Below are 20,068 nucleotides of genomic sequence, written 5' to 3'. Positions count from 1 at the left end.
CACACACACGCGCGCACACACACCCCATTGATCAATATTTGGCTGTCTTGCTGCAACTTGCTGCAGTCTTTTAAAGGAGTAGTAGAGAGCGAGGGAGAGAGAAAGGGAAACTGACAGGAAGGGGTAAGGAGCTACACATATCACATGTGCTTTCTAAGACGGCCAGGAGCATCTGCAGGCTGGATCTGGTGGAGGATGCTGCGGCAGGGGATACACAGAGGGCTCCAGTCGTTTTTCTACAAGCTGGGCTTGTTCGTGAGCAGGCATCCGGTGTTTTTCCTCACTGTGCCCGCAGTCCTGACCATCATCTTCGGCTTCAGCCTGCTCAACCGCTTCCAGCCTGACACTGACCTGGAGAGCCTGGTAGCCCCCAGCCACAGCCTGGCCAAGATCGAGAGGAGCTTAGCCAGCAGCCTTTTCTCCCTCGATCAATCCAAAAGCCAGCTGTACTCGGACTTGCACACCCCGGGAAGGTATGGCAGGGTGATTCTCCTCTCCAAACCCGGAGGCAATATTTTGCATCAGGCTGATGTGATCCTGCAGATCCACCGAGCCGTGCTGGAAATGAAGGTGAACTACAAAGGCTATAATTATACTTTTTCCCATCTGTGTGTGTTGAGAAATCAGGATAAGAAATGCGTGCTGGATGATATTATTTCAGTGCTAGAGGATCTGAGGCAGGCTGCCCTCTCCAATAAGACAACAGCCAGGGTGCAAGTGAGCTATCCCAACACTAAATTAAAGGTATGCTCTTACTGCATGCTTTTGCCAATTAAAGAGGCAGCACTTCATTTCTTGTCCTAAACAGCAAAGAGAAATATAATCATATCTATCTCTCTCTATCTGAATGTGTGTGATCTGGGCTTTCCTGGGGAAGCAGCTGAAAGCGGTGCCTTGCTATTGTTCTGGACGAGGGGGGAGGGCGGGGGGGGCCGGACGCCAACGAAGCAGGCGAGGCAGGGAGTGGAGAACAGCCTCGGGACCGGGAGACCTTGCGATGCCTTGAAGGGTTAATACCTCGGGGAAAAGGGACAGGACATCGATGGGGGGGTTGAGAGCTGGGATTTCACTATCCCCTTTTCCGCTCCCGTTGCCGTGCTGGGATAATTTAGCTTGAATCTGGCCAGAAAATGCTTTCCTCAAGCGCCCAGCGAGCTCCGGTATCTCCCTGCCGCTGCGAGCGTCGTAGGAGCAGCGGGAGGTTTGGAGCTTTGGGCCAGGAGCGATTTCAGCTGTCCTGCCTTCTTTTTCTTTACCTGCATGCAAAGAAGGGGAAGGGAGGTGGAAATTTTTTCTCTCGGTGTGAAAATAATGAGCTCTGCCACTGATGGATGAGGCTGGAGTTTTGGGACGAATCCCATCAGCTAGAGGCTTCCAGCAAAGGCAAAACAAGGTAAAAAGTGGAAGAAGTTTGGGTCCTTCCAATTAAAAGAATAAACAATTCGGCTCAAATGATCTCAGGGACATTTTTCTGGCACACAAGCACCCATCTGCTTTCCCTCTCATCTGGAGCAATCCAGCTCACCAGGACTGACCTGCCAGGAGCAAGTAAGGTGCAAAGTTTGCAGATAGCTGCTGAAGGAAGTTTCTGTGACTTACAGGAGATCTGCATGTTCCCCCCAGCCACTGCACCAGAGGCAGAGAGTAGCAAACTCCCTGGCACACTAGTTACTCATGGCTCAGGTCATAGGGAAGGGAATATGGTCCTTCTTGTAGACCAGAGGGGCTCTTGGGGCTTACCTGTCCCCCTTTTTTCAAAGAGGAACTCAGAAATGAGGGAGGTAGTGCTCCTGAAAGTACTGGCCAGATACTGGAGTTATAATTTGTTTCTTACTTTTCATTGACCAGGGAAAAAAGAAAAAAACAACAAAAACAAAACAAACCAACCAAAGTTAGTCCATGCCCCAAAAACTGAAGCAGAGACACAGATTGATTTTTTTGGCCAGGTGGGACAGTTGGGATTGGGTCCCATCACTCTAGTTGTTACAGTGGTTGCTTTGTGCAGAGTTGTGGCTGTCTGAGTTGAGTGTGTGGAAACGTAAAGGTGTCCTTGCTGCTGCTGGGAAGTCCTGAGTGAAAGGAGTGCTCAGAAACACGAGTTATTCTGGATTAGATACCCCTGAACAAATTTTCTCTTATAGTTTGCGGTGAAGGCAAACCCGCTATTGCAGAATTAAAGTGATTTCTTTCCATCTTGTTTATTATTAAAGTCAAGACTGGGGTAGTTCAGTGGAGAATACTGGTAATCTAGACTAACATCATTATAAACTAGCTTTATACAGAAACAGTCATTGTACTTTCTCAACCCAGATTAGTTTTCTTGTGTAGAGAAACCCTAAGTGAGCTTGGCAAAACTAGGATGGGGTCACTTGCAATGTGTTCTCTTACTAGAAGAGTGCCTATAGCTCCTGCCTTTTTAAAAGATCAAGGCAAAAGAAAAAAAAAAGAACTCGGCCTGGATTAGAGATTTATTGGAATAAATGATTGGTAGATAATTTGCACAGAGAAAGGTTTTCCCCAAGCATTGATGTCTGAGCACCAGGGAATACCAGCCCGGCACCTCCAATCCCCCAAGCAGCTGTGCATCATCTTCTGGATGAAGGAATAAATGCCCTTAAACACCTAGGTTTAAAGTTGGGCAGAGCAGGCAGCTTTCAACCCCCTTCTCAGTGAAGGGAGGCAAAGCCACGAAAACCCATGGATCCACTTTAGAGAAAAGCTCATGATTACAACCCATTCCAGTGGACAGGCAGTCTCTGGTGTCACTGAGAAACACTTTGCCACAGTTTTTATTCTTCTGGAATGTTAAGGACACTGTTGTGGGATGCTGGTCAGCCTTGAACATGGGCTGGCCTTCAGCTAGGTCCTGTCCTCAGAGATTTACCTCCTCTGGTCTCTTTGACTCCAGCTGCTGGAAATAAATTGCTGCTTTCTGCAGATTAATTCACCAGGTGATCTCTCCCGTCTCTCTTCTCTCACCTACCAAGCATTAGGAGCTTGTGGGCAAATGTCTCTTGCTCACTGTCAAACCAGGGCCAAAGTCTTGGTTTAATTTTATTTACTGACCTCCCTCTTTGCACCTCTGAGCAAAGGCTGTAGAAATCCATGCCTATGTTACCTGTTTTGGGGTTTCTAGATGTGTTTAACCAGAAATACCTTGGGTGTTTCACCCATGAGGGTAGATCTGGATGTTCAGTAAAGGGAAACAACCCCATAGCTCTAACTATTAGGGTTTTTATTTCTTTTTAGTTGAGTTGTGACGTGAAGGAGCAGTTGTGGCTAGACCTGATAGGAAAGCAAACAACAGAGCCAAATCTGCCTGCCCTTATTCAGCATGGACCAGCGTTCACACTCACTGGTCTGTGTTCTTGGGAGCTTTCTCAGCTAGTTTCCTGCACTATAAAGATCCACCAGGATCTTCTGGGTTGCCTCACTTTCTCAGAGGACAAATTCCTTGGTTAATACTGGTAGGTTTTGCTCAGCCTTGTTCTTTTAATAATAGCCTCAGACAGGATAAAATTTTTCTAAGAAAAAATACAGTGGGTTTACAAACCATGAAGCTGTCCCAGGTATAGTTAGTCTGCAGCTGACATGGGTCAGGTGTCAACCTGTACTCATTTGATAACCACAATAACAATGCTGAGCTGTTCCAATCCCTCTCCTGCTCCATCTGGGAGCTGCAAGAACATTTTGTAGTTTTATCTTTCCCTCAAGCCCAGTGAGCAGTTCTTGCTTTGTCCTTGCTGTCTCCTGCTGGAGGCCAAACTGGTTCAGCTCCCCCAGGTAAGGCTGGCTGAAGGCTGGCTGTGGATGAGCTCTTGCCAGGTCTTTCACAGGAACTTTGTGGGAGCTGTATGAGCAGCAAACCAGCTTTGAAACTGCTGTTATTGGGCTGCAAAATCTACTGAAGCTGCTTGGCTTTTCCTAAAAAATCTGGCTGTGAAGGGTAATGGTTGTTTAATCATTACTTGCTGTAGTGTTGGGAGAGCTTATAGGCTTGAAAACATCTTCACAGCCCCTCTGTAAGCAGGGAAGCCTTGGGTCTCTCCACCTCCCAGAGAAGGAGCAGAGAGATGGCACTGACATCCAGAGTGCAGACTGCAGTGTGGTTTCAAGTGCCTGAGATGGGTTTAAAATCCACTCTGGCAACACAGGGGTCGTTGTAGGCTGGTTTACTCTTCCAAAAGGCCAGGTGAACCAGGCTGTAGGAAAATTCCTGCTCCCATTCCCACTCTCTAGCTTGTTCACAGTTCCTGCTACGCTACGCTGCAGTCTGCAGCCCAGCCAGAAGAGTGACTTGCCCAAGGTCATGCAGATAGACCATAGCAAAGCAGGAAAACAAAGCTGGATATATGAAGTCTTGATGAAGGCTTTTGATATACATCCCAGAGCAGGATTGCTCCTGCTTTCCCCAGCCCAGGACAAAAAAAAAAGCAATGTTCCTGTGCCTGGGGTCTGTATTGTGCCCTGAACACACAGACTGAGCACATCTACACTGACCATCAGTCACCAAACTGTTAAGCTGCAAGTTTTGACAAATCTTGGCATCATTTTTGTCAAGTAAGACTTCCAGGAGAGTGCCTGGGCATGACTTGGGAGATGACATGGGAAAGTGTCCACTGCTGGTTGGTGTATCTACTCCACTCTGGCAATGAAAGTGTGCCATCTGCTTGGATGTGTTGTACCCCTGCCCCCGGGGCCAGTGTAGGGTCTGAGGCACATTTTAGTTATTTGTATAGACAGAATTATTCATTACATGGGGATAGCTTCTTGTTTACTATCAGATCTGAGGAACAAGACCCTTATTTGCCAGTAACTCCAGCAAATTTGCTGTACTTATGAGGAAAGAAGAAACAAAAACTCACTACAAAGAATGAAAATTATTTCTATCCTTACCCACAGGGGGAAAAAAAAAACCAAAAACACACATGAAAGCATTTTTTTTTCCCAGCTATTCCACCTTTACTGTCTCTTTTCAAGTTTATTTGCTAGTTTGTCTGAGAAAAGATAATAGCTTCGAACTTATCTCTCTGAGATCAGAATGAATATGACAACTGTTGGTTAAAAGGAGCTTTTGGAAGCAGATTGGTTTGTAGTACCACCTTCAATTAATTAAAAAACAGTCATTTATGAACGCTAGGCTAAACAGCAGCCAATAAAACAGACATTTCTGTTGCCACTGTTTTGATAAACACATCAGCTGAACATTGGATCCTTTATTGCTTAAGTAGAAAAGTTAACTTGCATTCACTTAGCATCTTGAAACCTGTAATTGCAGATTTACTACGGGCCAAATTCTCAATTTTTCTCTCACTAACAGCTGTGATTTTAAATGAGCTTTGCTCCATTTTCATCTGTAGAGTCTTTCCCACTGCTCTAAGATTAATCCCTCCTTAGATGACTCCGAGGCATGGCTGCTTCCATGGGACAGAGAGGATATAAAACCAGAACCCACCTACATCAGAGGAGGCATCTGCATAAAAATAATAGCCACAAACTGATTATTCCTTCAGTAAAGTTGGTTCAGGTATAAGATGACTCTGACTCCACGGAACAGATGCTTCCTTGGAGGCAATGTGGCTCTGTACCCGTTTGTGTTACCACCTGTCCCAGCCCAAGCATGTGGCTCAGGATCCTGTGAAGGGCTCTGTGACTGGCAAAAGCTGCCAAGTCAAAGCAAAATCATAGAACCTGAGCAGGGAGAAGGTCAGAAGAGGAAAGCTGGAGGCTGCAGATAGTTTTCATCTCAGCCTCGCAGATCAAGACAGAGTTGGGCAGGGTGGACTCCAAGTAGCTGTGCAGTAGCATGAAAACAAGTGGAAAATATTGAAGGCAAGTAGCCTCTTCTGGCTCACAGGCTGGCAAAATTTGGGGAACCAAAAGAAAAAAACAAAACAAAACAAAAAATAAGACCCTCTTCCACTCTTCCAGCTGTGTTTCCATACTCTCCAGCAGGACTAGGGAGGGCTCCTCACCCCTCTTGGTGGAGCTGGTGTTAGCTGTGCTCTTGGCTGGGAGATGTCCCTGCAGCTGTCAGCTCTTCAGGACACAATCAAACAGCTTGTCTGCTCCACATGGGAAAAAAATGAAGCGTTTTAAGGAAAACTCTTCACTCCTTCTTCTGTTTAGCGTGTTAGGAAAGGTCTTTCTTAACTCTGGTAGACCAAATGTCATGACAGCCCTTGTACCTAAAAGGAAGGACAGACTATGAGCCCTGATTGCACAAGGGACACAAAGCCAGCTTATCCTGTACCAGGACAAGCTGTCCTAACATAAACAAACAGCAGAAGGACAGCAGAAACCTATCAAAGCAAGGATGGGGTTTAAGGTGCTCTTTATACATTGCTGTTCTTCTGTTATGAACTTCACTTTCCTCATCAGTCTCTGGAGTAAATTATTCCTTCACCCTACCAAGGCTGTAGACCACAGGTTCCTTGGGTGTGGGGCTTCCCATCTAGTGGTTGAGAGCAGTGACTGCAAAGAAAATATTCTCCCCTGACCTCTCAGATCACCTTGGTCAGCTGCTTCATGCCTTTCCCTCCCAGCTATTCCACTTTCTAGCACTTGCTGGGGGACATGGTCTTTTAGGCAGTGCCAAACCCTCTGAAGACCTTGCCATGATATGAATAATAATAAAGAAGAAATTGGAAGGTAGAAATAGAGAACAGATTAGACAAAAGGAAGATGCAGTTGCAAGCACCTTCAGTTAGTAACAAGTGCTCACCACTGTGGATCTGGGATGGATGTCAACCACTTCCCAGAGGTGGAATGTCCAGTAGCACTTTGCCATCTTCCTATAATAGCTAATTCTCTGTGGACAAAATTATTATTAATTATTATTATTATTTATTATTATTATTTAACATGCAGTTAATGCTTGGCAGTGTTTCTAACATCTTTTTATCTCAGCCATCCCTATGGTTTTCCAAAATGTCTTTGGAGCCCACTGTACTACTGGCTATGTGAGCTGTGGGAGGGCTCTGAACTTCTGAACTTCTCCCTCTGAATTTACAACAGATGGGTGTTCTTGCTCTCTGTAACAAGAATTGAAACAAATTCAGATACCATCCTGCTAGCAAGGCAAAAGAATACAATCAATGAGCCTTAGTGAAGAAGATGTGTCATCTTCCCAGTCAGAGAAAGATGCTTTTATGAAGAGGAGATCCACATTAGCTGATTAATTATGTATTCCGTGGTAGAAGTGGGAAGAACTTTGTAAGAAGAAAATTAGATTAATAAATATGTCAGAAAAAGTTCTTGAATTATTTCCTGTCCTTTATGTATATGGAGTTATGCATATTGCAAACATATCTTCCTTAGTCAGTAAACAGTGATGTAGGTAAGGTTGTGCTAAACATTTTGAAAGTAGTACTCTAGGAACAAAACCTGTATTAAACCTTCTCAGACATTAACACATGAAAAGACCCCTGTGCAGAACTCTGTGCTATTGTTATTACGAGACTAATGAAAAAGCCTGCTGACTGTTTTTCCAAAAAGAGTGAACTGAGTTATTAAAATCATTATCTCACCTTTCTGCAGAAAGCTTTTAATTGATGCAGACCCCACAAGGAAGTTCTGGGTAGCAAATCTGTGAAGCATCCTACGAAAAGAGAGGGCAGTGACAGAGCACTGCAGGGATGATCACATGTAGTGACACATGTCATTGTCCTAGCCCTGGATTTGCTGGGTGTGAATTAGCCTCACTTTCATACTGGTTAGGCTATTTTGGGGCAGGAGCTTCGAGTGAACTGCTTGGAGATCTTTGATGACACTATCAAGTGCAATCTGCTGGCGGGGGGAGGATTTCCAGCTAAAAAGAATTACTGTGGAACCACCTCAAGGGCAAACAGGGGACACTTTGTTGGTGTGAAGCTCTGGTATGGTACAGAAATTTTGCTAAAGCTTTGTTTTCTCAACTCTACTCATACACTGGTGGATGATTCCTGCACAATGCCCACTCTGCCACAGTTAATTTCCTCGTGCAGTCAGTGGTAGACCTGGGAGGTGCCATTGAAACCTCCACAGGGAAGCCCAACACCTAAAGTGTATCCTCTCACAAAGTATAGAGAACATAAACATCACCTATAGGACCAATTCAGTGGGGACCTAAAACTTAAACCCACGTTAGGTACCTAAGCAAGAGAGAGAAGATGCCCTTGTGTACGACAGGGTCTTGCTTTTCTTACACCTTGTGGGATTGTTTCCACCAGTGTTACACAAGTGTTGTCAGCCTGATGGGGAGATGTTATTCCTGCCACACACATGGTGTATTTTTGCATATGTCAACAGCTTCATAAAGGGTGCTACGATTCAGAAGTGGCCGTGGAGCATTTTGCTGCTTCAGTACTAAATCATGGATTACCTGTGCTGCAGGTAGGGCAGGCCCATAAAATTTCAGCTGAATCTTTTTCTATCAGAAGTTGTAGCACTCTTGAAATGAAGAGAAGCTGTGAAACAATGTCTGCCTTGCCTTTAATTTTGTTTTTGGAGGAAGAAAAGAGAAGGGCAGGTTCCCACAGTTTCATTTTGACATGCTTCTAATAAAATACTTCCTTTTTTATTTTTATTTGGTGTTGAAATAGTTCTTTCAAAGTATTCTTTCAAAATTCTTTCAAAACTATTTTTCTCTTACTCCATACTTCAGATTAGAATGATTTTTATTTTTTATTTATTTTTTTTTTAAAGGTTACTTGAACAGGAAATATTTTCCCATGTTCAAACTTTGGTCAAGGAGAGGTCACTCTGGTTTGGAAATCACAAAGAAATGAAGTCACCCCACCACCAGCTCGGCCTGTCAGAATCCCTGTATGGCTGAGGACACAGCCTGGTCCTTTAGGACACAAATGTATCACCCAACAGGATGCCCTTCTTAGTGCCATTTTTCACTGGAGACCAAGGCACTGTATTGATGGGCCAAGTGAGCCTCACTTCCAGTTTTCCAAGCAGGTTTGGTTTGTGAAATTATTTGAATAATTTATAGTTCATTAAGAAGAAAGATGCTGTTAGCAGCACTTCATTAGGCAATGCAATCCCTTGTTTGACAGGATCTGTGACTTAAGTATAAATCACCTTTTTCCTAACCATTTTCCTGGGTGGTTTCTGAGAGTAGATTTTGATTCATTAACAAAATGCATTAAAAAGTTCAATGATGAGCAGATGCAACATGGAAATATTCATGTGCCTTTTTCTCCTTAAAATCCACACTTCAGTTTGCTCCTCTTCTTGATTCTTGTCTTAGCAAGTGAGGTTTTATTCACAGATAAGTACAAAACATCCTCCAAAAGAGATTGCACCACGTAGACTTTTGGATCCAGATGACAAACCCAATTCTTCTCATGAGAGGCTGGAAGATGTGGTAATAAATGCTCTACTGCTGGTGTTCCTTTAACTAACGTTCCTTATCCTGCCCATAACTGATTTTCCATCTGTATGCAAACAACACTGGTCACCCAGCTGATGCACAACAGAATGATCATTGTAAATGGCACAGAAATTTGGGACACCAGCAGAGAAACATAAACATTTCTGAATATTTACAAATGTCTTTCCAATCCTTTCTTTCCCAAGACTTCAAGATTACCACAAATATTAGGCTTTAGTTCTATACCCCAAAATACATTTCACAAGCTTGACAAGCTTAAGAGCTCCTCTGCTCTCATCAAGTGTTTGATGTTTTGTTTTTGAGAAGAATTTAATTTTAAAGGAAGGATATTTTTTTTCCTCTGAAAAGAATAAAGCTTGTACCCTTACAATATTTACCACCTTCTGGCCTCTAGTTTATGATCTTGGAGGGGGGACAAAGAGAAGGACATCCTTGAAGGGAAATTTCTGTTATGTAAATGCCAAATAGTGTATTCACATATGTTCAGTGGTCTTTGCATCAGATAAGGAAAGGTAAAACAGGTCCTTTGTCACTGCTTAACAGATCTGAACAAAGCTCCTTTAAGAATGACTCTGATACTTTCCTTATGTGAAACTAAGTTAGTCTTTGAAGTAGCAAAAATTGCAAGGAAAAATTAAGGCCCAATAAGGACCATGTATTCAAAAATTCATATTCTACTGCAACTCAGCTCCTTCCCTCCTTTACGTTGATTTTCCCATCATAAAGCAGTGCTGGGGTGCTGCTGGAGAACCCTGGTTAGAGAGCTGGGGAGTTTTATGAGCAGTCTCATGCCTCTGCCATGTAACAGCAAGAGGTCAGTGCCATAAAAAGTTTATAAGGTCAGTCTGTCCCATCCCCTGGCCTGAGCAGGATTATGAGGAAATCCTAATAGAATAATTAACTTGTATAGTCTTGGATGGGAAATCACTCATGAGGATTGGAAACTGGCTGGGAGACTGTAAATGAAGAATCATGATAAATGCCAATGTAATAAGTTTATGGAAGGTATTTTGCAGCGTATCTGGAGAATTTGTGTTAGGTCTGGTCTCATCTAACATCTCTATTAATTATCAGGAAGTGGAATTGAATTGCACAGGAATGAAATTCACAAATAATATTAAACAAGGAGGACATGTCAGCAGGAGCCGAGTCAGAGAAATTACACAGACAGACCCAAGGCAGTTAGAAACCTGACTAAAAACTAAAACAATTTTATGAAGAGCTTTGTTTGCATTCTGGTCCCCAAAGAGCCATCTAAGGTTCTCTTCTGGAACAGATTCCTGTTAGCTGAGTTTGGCAAATGTCAAACTGAAGATGCAGTTCTTAAATGTTATGACCAAGGTCAAAGACAAAGTTGGTGTGAAACCCCCCAGAAGTGGTACATAGTTTTACTTCTGACTCCCACACTTCTTTGTAAGTGTGGACATTTAACTACTTGGTGTTGTCCTTCATCCTTTGCCTTCTCACAGATCAAGTTCTGCAGGACAAAGACAGCTCCATATGTTGAGTTTGAATGGTGCTTTGGAGGCTGTAGATGGTGTGTTAAATAATCAGTGAAGCCTCTAGAGATTGTTGCCTTGCCTTGGGCCTTCTGTTATCTTTCTAGAATGAAACTGTTCTTCTTTTGGAGTTTTGTGCTGACGGTGTGGATTTTGGATGAGCCAACCTTGAAGTTGTTCTGCCACATTGTGCATCATCTGACTGTTCCCCAGCACTTCAAATTCGAATATCCTCATAGCCCTAATGCCACAAATTGGCTCCATTTTGTCCCTGTTCAATTTTGTCATTCTTTAATCATATTCTGATTGCACCAGGGAAAAACTTGCATAGCAGTCTCAAAACTGAGTTGAGCAGCATAACTGCAAAACATTCAGCTGGATCCTTTCTACTGTTTCTTATCTAACCTGACTGTGAATGCAGACCAAGTCTTTAGAACAGGTTGGTGATGCTTGTGAAATGGATTGTGGAGTCAGGCCATTTCTCCTCTCTTCTTGACAAACATCCACAGCAGCAGGGCACTGTCTGCAGAGGGTGATGTCTTCTCTGTCCTGCAGAATCAGGCTCTGACCCTGCCCTGACACAGAGGGTCTGTGACGTTGCAATTTTTGGATGCCTATATAGAGTCACGATGGTAATAATCAGTCCAAAAAATTGGACATCTTTGTGCCCTTTTATGTTCAGAATACAATCTAAACTGGCTCCAACGTGCAATCAGAGGAGAGAAGGGTGAACAAGAAGAAGCAATGCATTTCACTTTTTCTAATCAGCTACATTAGGAGGGGATGAACTCACTTTTCAGAGACATCATGGGCCAGAGAAAGAAAGTTCATGGTATGCCTTTACCTTTCAGATGGTTAAGATAAGGAAAGCTGAATCCCAGCATACACTTGTTTCAAATCATAAAAATCACACACACACAAAAAAAAAAAACCTGTGAAATTTTCAGAAACATGGGAATATGGTGAATCTGGAGACCTTTCTAGAGAAGATTTATATCAGGTGATACATTTCCAGATGACCTAGGGAATAATCTGCATTTGTACTGACAGAAGAAAAGACTTCCCAGAATAATTTCATGGGTAAAGTCAAAGCTTCTTCTCAAGACCCTTGCAGCTTTGTCCCACACCAAGTCTCTGACAGGGTTTTGCAACACTCTTTTTGGAAATTATTATTAGACACTAGCAAAAGAACTAAAAGACATTCATCTGAATAAGGAATTAGCTTCCACTGAAGGAACTGGAATTAAATGCCATCCTCCTGCAAAACGGATTGCCAGATATTGGCAGTTTATTGCAGCAGGGAGGCTGAGATGTTGCAGAGTACTAGGAAGACAAATGCTGGGGTTCTATCATGTGGAAGTGCTTTACCATCTTTACTTTATCAGATTTTTTCCCTAAGTATTTATTTGTCTGAAACATAAAGGTGGCCAGATACCAAAAGGTCCCACCATCTGCAGCATTTTTGGTTTAAAATTAAAAGGCCAATACTTTCTGTTCTGCAAGAACTAAAACCTTTCCAAGTAGATTATACTAATATAAACTGAAAAATCACTTGGCACTCCAGGGAACTTTTAAAAGCCTTTTTAAAAAACATGTATTACATTAAAGTAACTGTAAAATATCTATTTGAGGAAAAAAGTGTCTGATGTCTTGCAGGTAAATGTCTCAGATCAGTTGAAAAGGTGGTGGGTTTCTTGTTATTAGCATTATTTACAATGAATATACTACATTTCTTCAGAAATGTTTATACATGAACTAAATATTCATCTTAGTTGTTATCTTGAACTCATTCTTAACAATAGTACTATGATAACACATAAATCTAGGAGCACATATAACCAAACTCTAAGCATTTAATGAAGGTACTTAAATTAGGCTTTGGGACATTGTAGGCCTCAGGAAGACAAAAAAAAACACTAAGAATGAGATTCAGCCCATTTAAGATCAAAACTATCCTCTGGTAGTGCCCCATTTTCCTCTTCTCCTTGAGCAGGCAGCCTGGTAGTTCTGGCACTTATAGCCTGGCAGGTTTGCTTTGGCAGCCTGATTCAGGAGCTCAGAGCTTGAATTCTGACTTCCCGTGTTTTGAGCCTTGTTTTGGTTGAGGAGGCACATCCAAATCTGAAACTCTGCTTGAAGTTAATAGCTACTGTGTGCTCACATGAAGGGACAAATACTCAGCTGTGAAAAACAGCCACCTTGAGGGTGAAGCTGTTCAGGTGTTGCATGGATGCCACCACCACCAGACTATGGCATTTGAGCACAGGAATTAAAGAAACTCTTTGCCAGCTGGCAGCAAGAAGCAGATGAAGTCTTTATTTATTTATCTATTTATTAATTTTTTACTTTTTTTCCTTCCCACTGAGTTTTTATAAACCTGGATTATTTCCCCAGTCCGTTTCACCGCATGCCACACAAACTGCTGCTCCCGATCTTGGCAGGGAGGAGGTACAGGCTCAGGAAGGAGAGGGAAGGGATCTCTCTTTTGGCAGCATCACCAGTTCATGCTGTGGAATACAGCAACTCAAGAAACTCCAGCATCAGATGGGAAGATCTCTGGAGCACGGACAGCTTCTTCTTCAGCTGTGCATTTGCACAACACCTTGCCCAGCTGGGTCCTGGATCACACCAGAATCTCACTGGTGACCAGTGATTACAGTCTGAACCCAGCCCTCAGCATCTGCTTTACCTTCCGTGGGTCCTCCCAGACCCCTGCAGCACAAAGGCTTCATCAAGATGAATTGTTCCCAGCACGTGGAGCTTTATCAGTGGCGGTTTTTAGCAACTCCTGCAATCTCTAAAGGAAGGTTTCAGGTTCATGCAGAATGTTCAGGTTGTCACACTCTCCTTTAACACTTATTTATCATTGCAAAAGTGCTTGGTGCTGTCTGAGACAGCATGAGACACACCCCCACAGAGCAGGGCTGAAAAATACAGAAAAACTGGACTTTGTAGTGCCAATGAACTTCCAGTGGCAGAGCTGTCCAGTGATGGGAGGCAATGGGAAGCCCAAAGTGGAGATATGCTTTGAGCTTCACTTCTTTTTGACTGGAATAAGAGTAAAGAACACATGTCAAAGAAGCACACATTGACAGCACCTTCACTTCTATGGGCTCCTCAGAATGTAAGATTTTATCATGAAGGGTGTGCATAACAAGGTGATCTTGAGACAGATTTTACAAATATAAAAGCTACCTGCTGATGTGCATATGTGGGGGTGAAAAATCTCTTTGGACCTACTGAATTCAAAAGTACCTTAGGTGGGAGTCAACAATCTCATATGCAGATCCAAAACCCAAGCTTCAGTTATACTTTAATGCATAAATACCAGCCTACTTAAATGCCTCATTCCCATTCTCCCTTTCCAGATTCTTGTCCAACATTATGGAAAAAATAAAAAAAAAAAGGAAACCATCTGAAACTTGACATTTTTTTGGCTCTCTCCAGCTAACAAATGGCCAAGCTCATTAAAAACCAGTGTGTGCTGGAGGGAAGGGAGGGGGATGCTTCAGGGTAGAGAAATTGCTTCACAGTGCCAAATTCGAGATTAATAAAATAGATGGAAAACTGATTAATTATCTCTTTAAAAGGAGGAATTTTCAGCTGGAAGTGTTATGTGTCCTTAACTGTACCTGCTTTGCCCAGTGCCTTGTTATATCTTGTTGAGCTCCTGATAGAACCTGGGTAACAGCACAGCAGCACCTGGCATTCAAAGGCTGGGCTTAGTTAAGCCTGCAAACTGCTTGGCTGGAAGTTAACCTCAAAACCCTGCTAGCCCCCAAATCTTGCCACATCATGCTTGGCTCTGTCTGATTCTGAGTTATTTCTTCTCTTCTTCTCTTTGATAAAACATTATCGCAGCGTTTCAGCACTTTGGCTGCTGGTCCCCAGAGAAAGCAGGAAGAGCAGAGAGAAGAGAAAATTAAAGACATGTTTGCCAACATAAAACGTAATTTAAAAAGAAAAAAAAGCCCCTTTTTCTGTGTCATTATTGAAACTTCAGATTGTAAGAGCTTAAATGATTCCCGTGGATCTGCTCTATTCTTCACTTTTTATTCTCTGCTTTTATTTTTCAACATTTCCTTTAGCTGGAGTAATAAACCCAGGCAAATTCAATTCCTTTTACTTCCTGGCAGGTTTTCTTCCTATTTGTTGTGTGTATTGTAAACAATTATAAGAGGTACACAGTGGGATACACACAAAGCCAAAGGGCCTTTAAACCTGCTAACGACCACTTTTTAGGATCTCCTTTTAGGGACAATTTGGATTTCACAGGATCTCCTTTTAGGGACAATTTGGATCTCACTCCTCTCCTCTCCCCTCCTCTCCTCCAGCTTGGGCATATGAAGTGCATGGTGCAGTTTTGTGCCTTTTTGCTTTTGTAAAGGAGGTTTTCTGGACCTCTCCTCTCCTCCAGCTTGGGCATATGAAGTGCATGGTGCAGTTTTGTGCCTTTTTGCTTTTGTTGGCATGGAAAGAAGACAGTAAAGGAGTTTTTCTGGATTTTAGTGTTTTGTGCTGTCTATTGTATTTTATTTTAGGAATTAGGTTCTTATTTAGCCTATAACTCCACGGACTTCAATAAAGCTTTAAGATTAGACATTCACAAGAGACAGCATTCTAGTGGAATATTATCCTGTGTACTCCCATGTGGAGAAAGACATGGCCCTCTTGAGATAATACAACTCTTGGATTTCACTGGGGCACAGATAGCTTGAATTTATTAGTCTTGCTTACTTTTTGTTGCCAATTTCATTCAAATACATGCATCTGGGAGAAGGATTTCTTTGTTACAAAATGAACAGTTGCATTCTTTCTTCCCCTTCCCAGCAGCAAACTTCACTTTTGTTTGCTGAAGGTCTGGAAAATCCACTATAATTGTGAGATTCACAAAGGTGTCTTCCAACCATGTTATGGTTTGAGGTGTCGTGCTTTAGAAATGCAGAGACACAAACTGGGGCTAGATGGACTGCTGGCCTACAATGAAAAAGAATTTCTTGTCTTTTTATGCTCTTTTTATTTTTCCTCCTTTCCTTTGAACATTCAGATATTGAGTTTTGAGATGTGGATGAAAACAGAATTAATATGGAGTATTCATCCATAAAAAGTATTCATGCTATAGACTCTTAGAGTTTGCCAAATAGGAGAGATGGTAAATATGTTCTTCATACATATAGCTGCATATGTGAGTGTTTTACTTTATATATCTAAATATTGGTGTTCTTTGCATCTCCCTTGAGGTACTGCTGTCTCCCTAGTGATTCATTCCTATCCTTCCTCTTGGCACAAACAAAACCCTTTGGGATGAGCAGTAGCTGGTGCACAAGACCACAGGGACAAGTACAGCTTTTTTTATCTGGGTATTCTTTGTGGTTTAGCACCTGACAGAGGCCTAGATGTTGCCCAGTGTGTGTAGGTGAAAGGCCACAACTGCACCATGCAGTGCAGGAGCTTGGATTTCCCCTCTTAAAGCCATGTGGCACCACCTTGCAAAACTCTGTCATAAAGCAGGACTTGAATATGTGAAAAATATGAATGCTGCCCTGCTTAGTGGTGTGAAACGTAGAGGTCCTGGGGTAGAAAAACAGTTTTTGAGGAAATTTCCACACTGTAGTGTGAAACTCTTGGTTAGCTGAATTAACCCACCATGATCTGGAGCTGGCCAAAACAGTGCAGGTGGGGTAGTATGGGCCTGTTAAAAAATCTCCAATAAGCAGGGCAGGATCCTGTGTATGGTGAGAGGAAGCCACTGATCTCTAAACCAAGTCCCTGCTCCATTCTACACCAGAGACAGAGCTGGAGTTATTTGTGCAACCTTCTCTCTCTTCCCCCACAGCTCACTCCTTGCGTGGGGACCCCCCGAGCAGGGGATGGGGTTTGAATCCTCCTGTGTTGTATGGATTCCTACACACAGCTCTAGGGCAGTACAGTATGGGCATGCAGGGCTTGCAAAACAGATGCCTGGGAGCAGATAAGATGCCAGCAGAAAGAAATAACACAGTTGCTACTCCTGCCTCCCTCCTCTTCACATTTCCAGTCTCTTTAGGGCACCCTACTCCAGAGCTCCAGTTTTACTTTACAATCACAACATACTCTGCTTCTTTTGTATCATTAACCACTTTCTTGCTACACAAATCCCCTCACAAAGCATACTTCCCAGTTGCTTAGTCTGTCCAGAGCCATCACTCAGACAGCAACCTACTCATGGATGGGCAAGGGAAACTGTCCTTGTCTGTGGTGATTATTTTTAGCTTCATCCTGGGGGATTTAAGGGAAAGATGCAGTCTAACTTTTGCTCTGTGATACCAGGGAAGCTCCACTGGTGGGGATGGGTAGTGAGTGAAAAGCAGAGGGTTGAGCTCAAGGGGACTACTTCAAGGACTTCTGATCCTGGACAGGACACAACACAAACTCAAAGGACAATATATGGTGGAGAGGGAGCTGTGGCTCTGTGCCTACTGGAAACAAGAGGACAGAAGTGGTTTAAGATCTGACCTGGCAGACTTACACACCTAGGCTTACCTCTGACTTGAGAGGTCCTGCTAACACAGATCTCTTGTAGAAGGTGATGTCATCAACAGTTTTGGCTGAACTACCCACTGCAGGGCTGCTTCTTCTGCTGTCTCACAAGTCACTAGACCACCTGGCACCCAAAGCAGGCTGCACCTTTCACCCCTGGATCCATCTCACAGGGCTGGAGTGCAGCCAGCAATTCACCTGCCACTGCCTGAAGGGTCAGTGCCAAAGCTTTTTCACTGCTCTGCCTCTGATCCTGCTTCTGGTGGAGCAGAGAGAAGGAAAAAGGCAGATAGTCCAGCTATACCCCAAAATTACCTCCCAGTGCTTGTGGCCCTCTTTGTACTGTCTGTAAAACCCCATCTTTCAGCAGTGCCCTTCCCCATGGAGGGCAGGTGTGTAACCACAGCCAGCATGGGCATTACTCAGTAGCTTCAGGGGTACCACTGTGTCCTTGGGTGCATGGGTGCACCTCAGGACAATCAGGGCCAGAACTAGGCTGGGAGTGAACTGGGCACTAAATTCATCCTTCTTCTCCTAGAAGAACAGGGATGGGATCTGAGATGGACTGAACAGGAATCTGACCTTGGGAGTGAAGGAGTCAGTTGAATGATAAAGAGCTGACAATAGGATAAAAAATACAGGAGACTTGATGTGAATGTACAAGTGAAATACAGTCTAGGAGGGAAGATTTGGTGTGGAATGGAGCTGGTCTGGAAGGGTAAGAGCTTATCTTGTATTTTCATTCCTTAGGGAGGTGCAGGAGAAGCAGTAGGTGGAGGGACAACCATCACTGCTTTCCCTCTGGCCTTTCCCTTTTAGCAGCAGCAAGCCTGACAGAGTCATACTGAAAGAACAAACTGGGGAGGACCACTCAGAAATACAGCACATCCACCACCAGAAGCTCCTCCACAGAGAAGAGCTCTGTAGCAGCAATCACACTTTCTTACTGCACCCTGATGAATTCCTCCATAATTTGATTTACTAGGAAGGAATAGATCTAAGTTAGGAACAACTCTGTTCTTCTTTGTTATTAACCCTGGAGTATATAAATGTCTTAAAATAATTTTCTCCAGTTCATGTCTCTTTTCAAATTACCCAATCAAAACTGAGAAACCCAAACCAGGAAGAGTCTGGGCATCAGCACAAGCCTTGATCCATCAGAAGGAGGTGCCAGATGGTTCTGGTTGCCTTTTGGGTGTTCTGGGTACACATCTTCTGCTCTTAAAAACCACACTTGCAATCTTTGATCTGCCTGAGAGAAGCTCAAAGTCTGTGTGTTTGTTAACCTTCAGGACATGTCTGTGAAGGGGCCAATGTGAGTGAGGAATGACAAGGCAAGTCAGCTAGTTTTGTGTTTACATGTAGGTTAGTATCTCCTCACTTTTTAACCTAAGTTCAAGTCATAAGTAATGTTGTGCCTCTGTTGTAAAAGGAGAGAGACAGGCAACTGCAGAGGTCTGGTTTTGAGCCGTGCCTTAGGATGGGGCAGATCATCCTTTGGATGTGCTTGACTTTTGCCAGTGACTACAAAACAAGTTTGTTTGGCTAGCTGGTGAGCTGAACATCATCATTGCCAAATAGAAATAACAGAGGTGCTCTTTGTTGTAGCAGAGAGCTAGAGGATTATTTCCTGGATAGCTTCTCATGGCCACTTTCGTCCGTTTTATGTTTGCTGAATCAAGAGACCACCTGACCATTGCTGTGTCTCTGTTCCCAGCCAGATGAGGTGCAGTTTTACCTCAAATGTGTTGCCCCCGGGGCTCATTTTCCCTGGACTCCCTTTCCATTGCTCAGTTGTGCAGAATAGCTGCATAGGGACAGGCACAGCAAGTCGTGTGGTGGGGGTAGAGGAGCACCTACACAGCTCTGAGGGCTGGAGGCTGACAGAAATCAGCCTTGCATGTGCCCCTTTGAAAGGGGGGCTTCAGGAATTGCTGGTAACTGGTAGCTGTGTAACAGGGATCCAGTGGTTTATGTTGGATGAATAACTGTTCTAGGGACAGGGACAGAGAAATCATTTTGGATGGGGATAAAAAAAACCCCAAAGTTTTATGGTGTCACTAAAAGGAGGCAGGAGCAACCCGACATGTTAAACCATAAATGAAAGGGGATTTAGTAGGTTTTTTACCTTGAAAACATTGGGTCAGCTAAAGCAACTGACTCCATCCTAATGTCTGTGGCTTTTAGTGTAACACTTTCTATGACTTATGTTTGGAAGTGCAGGAATGTCCTTATCATGGGGAGAAACAACTGCACTGATCACATTAGGAAGTTTATCACACAATATATTTCAACAGACATCCCTGGTTGCCTTCTGTGGAATGTTTTCAAGCTTTTAAGATAAAATAGAGATAAGCAGAATTGCATACTTCATCCTAAAATTTCTATAATGTAGCTTGATAATTATCCATCATTCCAGTTGATAAGAGGTAGCAGTTAAAGAAAAACAGAGAGAAATTTGCTGGCAAAGGTCTTGTGGACGTACACGAATGAGAGTGATCAGGCAGTAGGGTACAAGGGCTTCTGTCCTCTTTGGCATGGATCTGGAATGACTTTTAAACCTCTCACAAGCCCTAACCTCCAGTAAGCAGGGTGCTGGGAAGGCAGGAGTCATGCCATCTCAAAAAAAACCTTAAAACCTCTGTTTTTCCCATGAGAGGGAAGTCAG

General features: G+C 43.3%; 1 protein-coding gene across 2 annotated transcripts in view; it reads left to right on the top strand.

The window, feature by feature from the left end:
* The first annotated feature begins 2 nt into the window (after positions 1–2).
* PTCHD4 (patched domain containing 4) overlaps positions 3–20,068 on the top strand; it is an 81,969-nt gene continuing 61,903 nt past the window's right edge. Inside the window, exon 1 of one of the 2 annotated variants that reach the window (XM_008947999.1) lies at positions 3–570. In XM_008947999.1, coding sequence (XP_008946247.1) covers positions 145–570 — 426 coding nt within the window. In that variant the 5' untranslated portion in view covers positions 3–144. Of the gene's footprint in view, positions 745–20,068 lie in introns of both variants that reach the window. The other variant, XM_008947998.1, reaches the window with a different exon arrangement.

The sequence above is a fragment of the Merops nubicus genome, unplaced genomic scaffold (genome assembly GCF_000691845.1).
Source record: "Merops nubicus isolate BGI_N331 unplaced genomic scaffold, ASM69184v1 scaffold949, whole genome shotgun sequence".
NCBI lineage: Eukaryota > Metazoa > Chordata > Aves > Coraciiformes > Meropidae > Merops > Merops nubicus.
The sequence above is the reverse complement of the archived record's forward strand: the minus strand, read 5'-3'. Positions and strand labels throughout refer to the sequence as shown.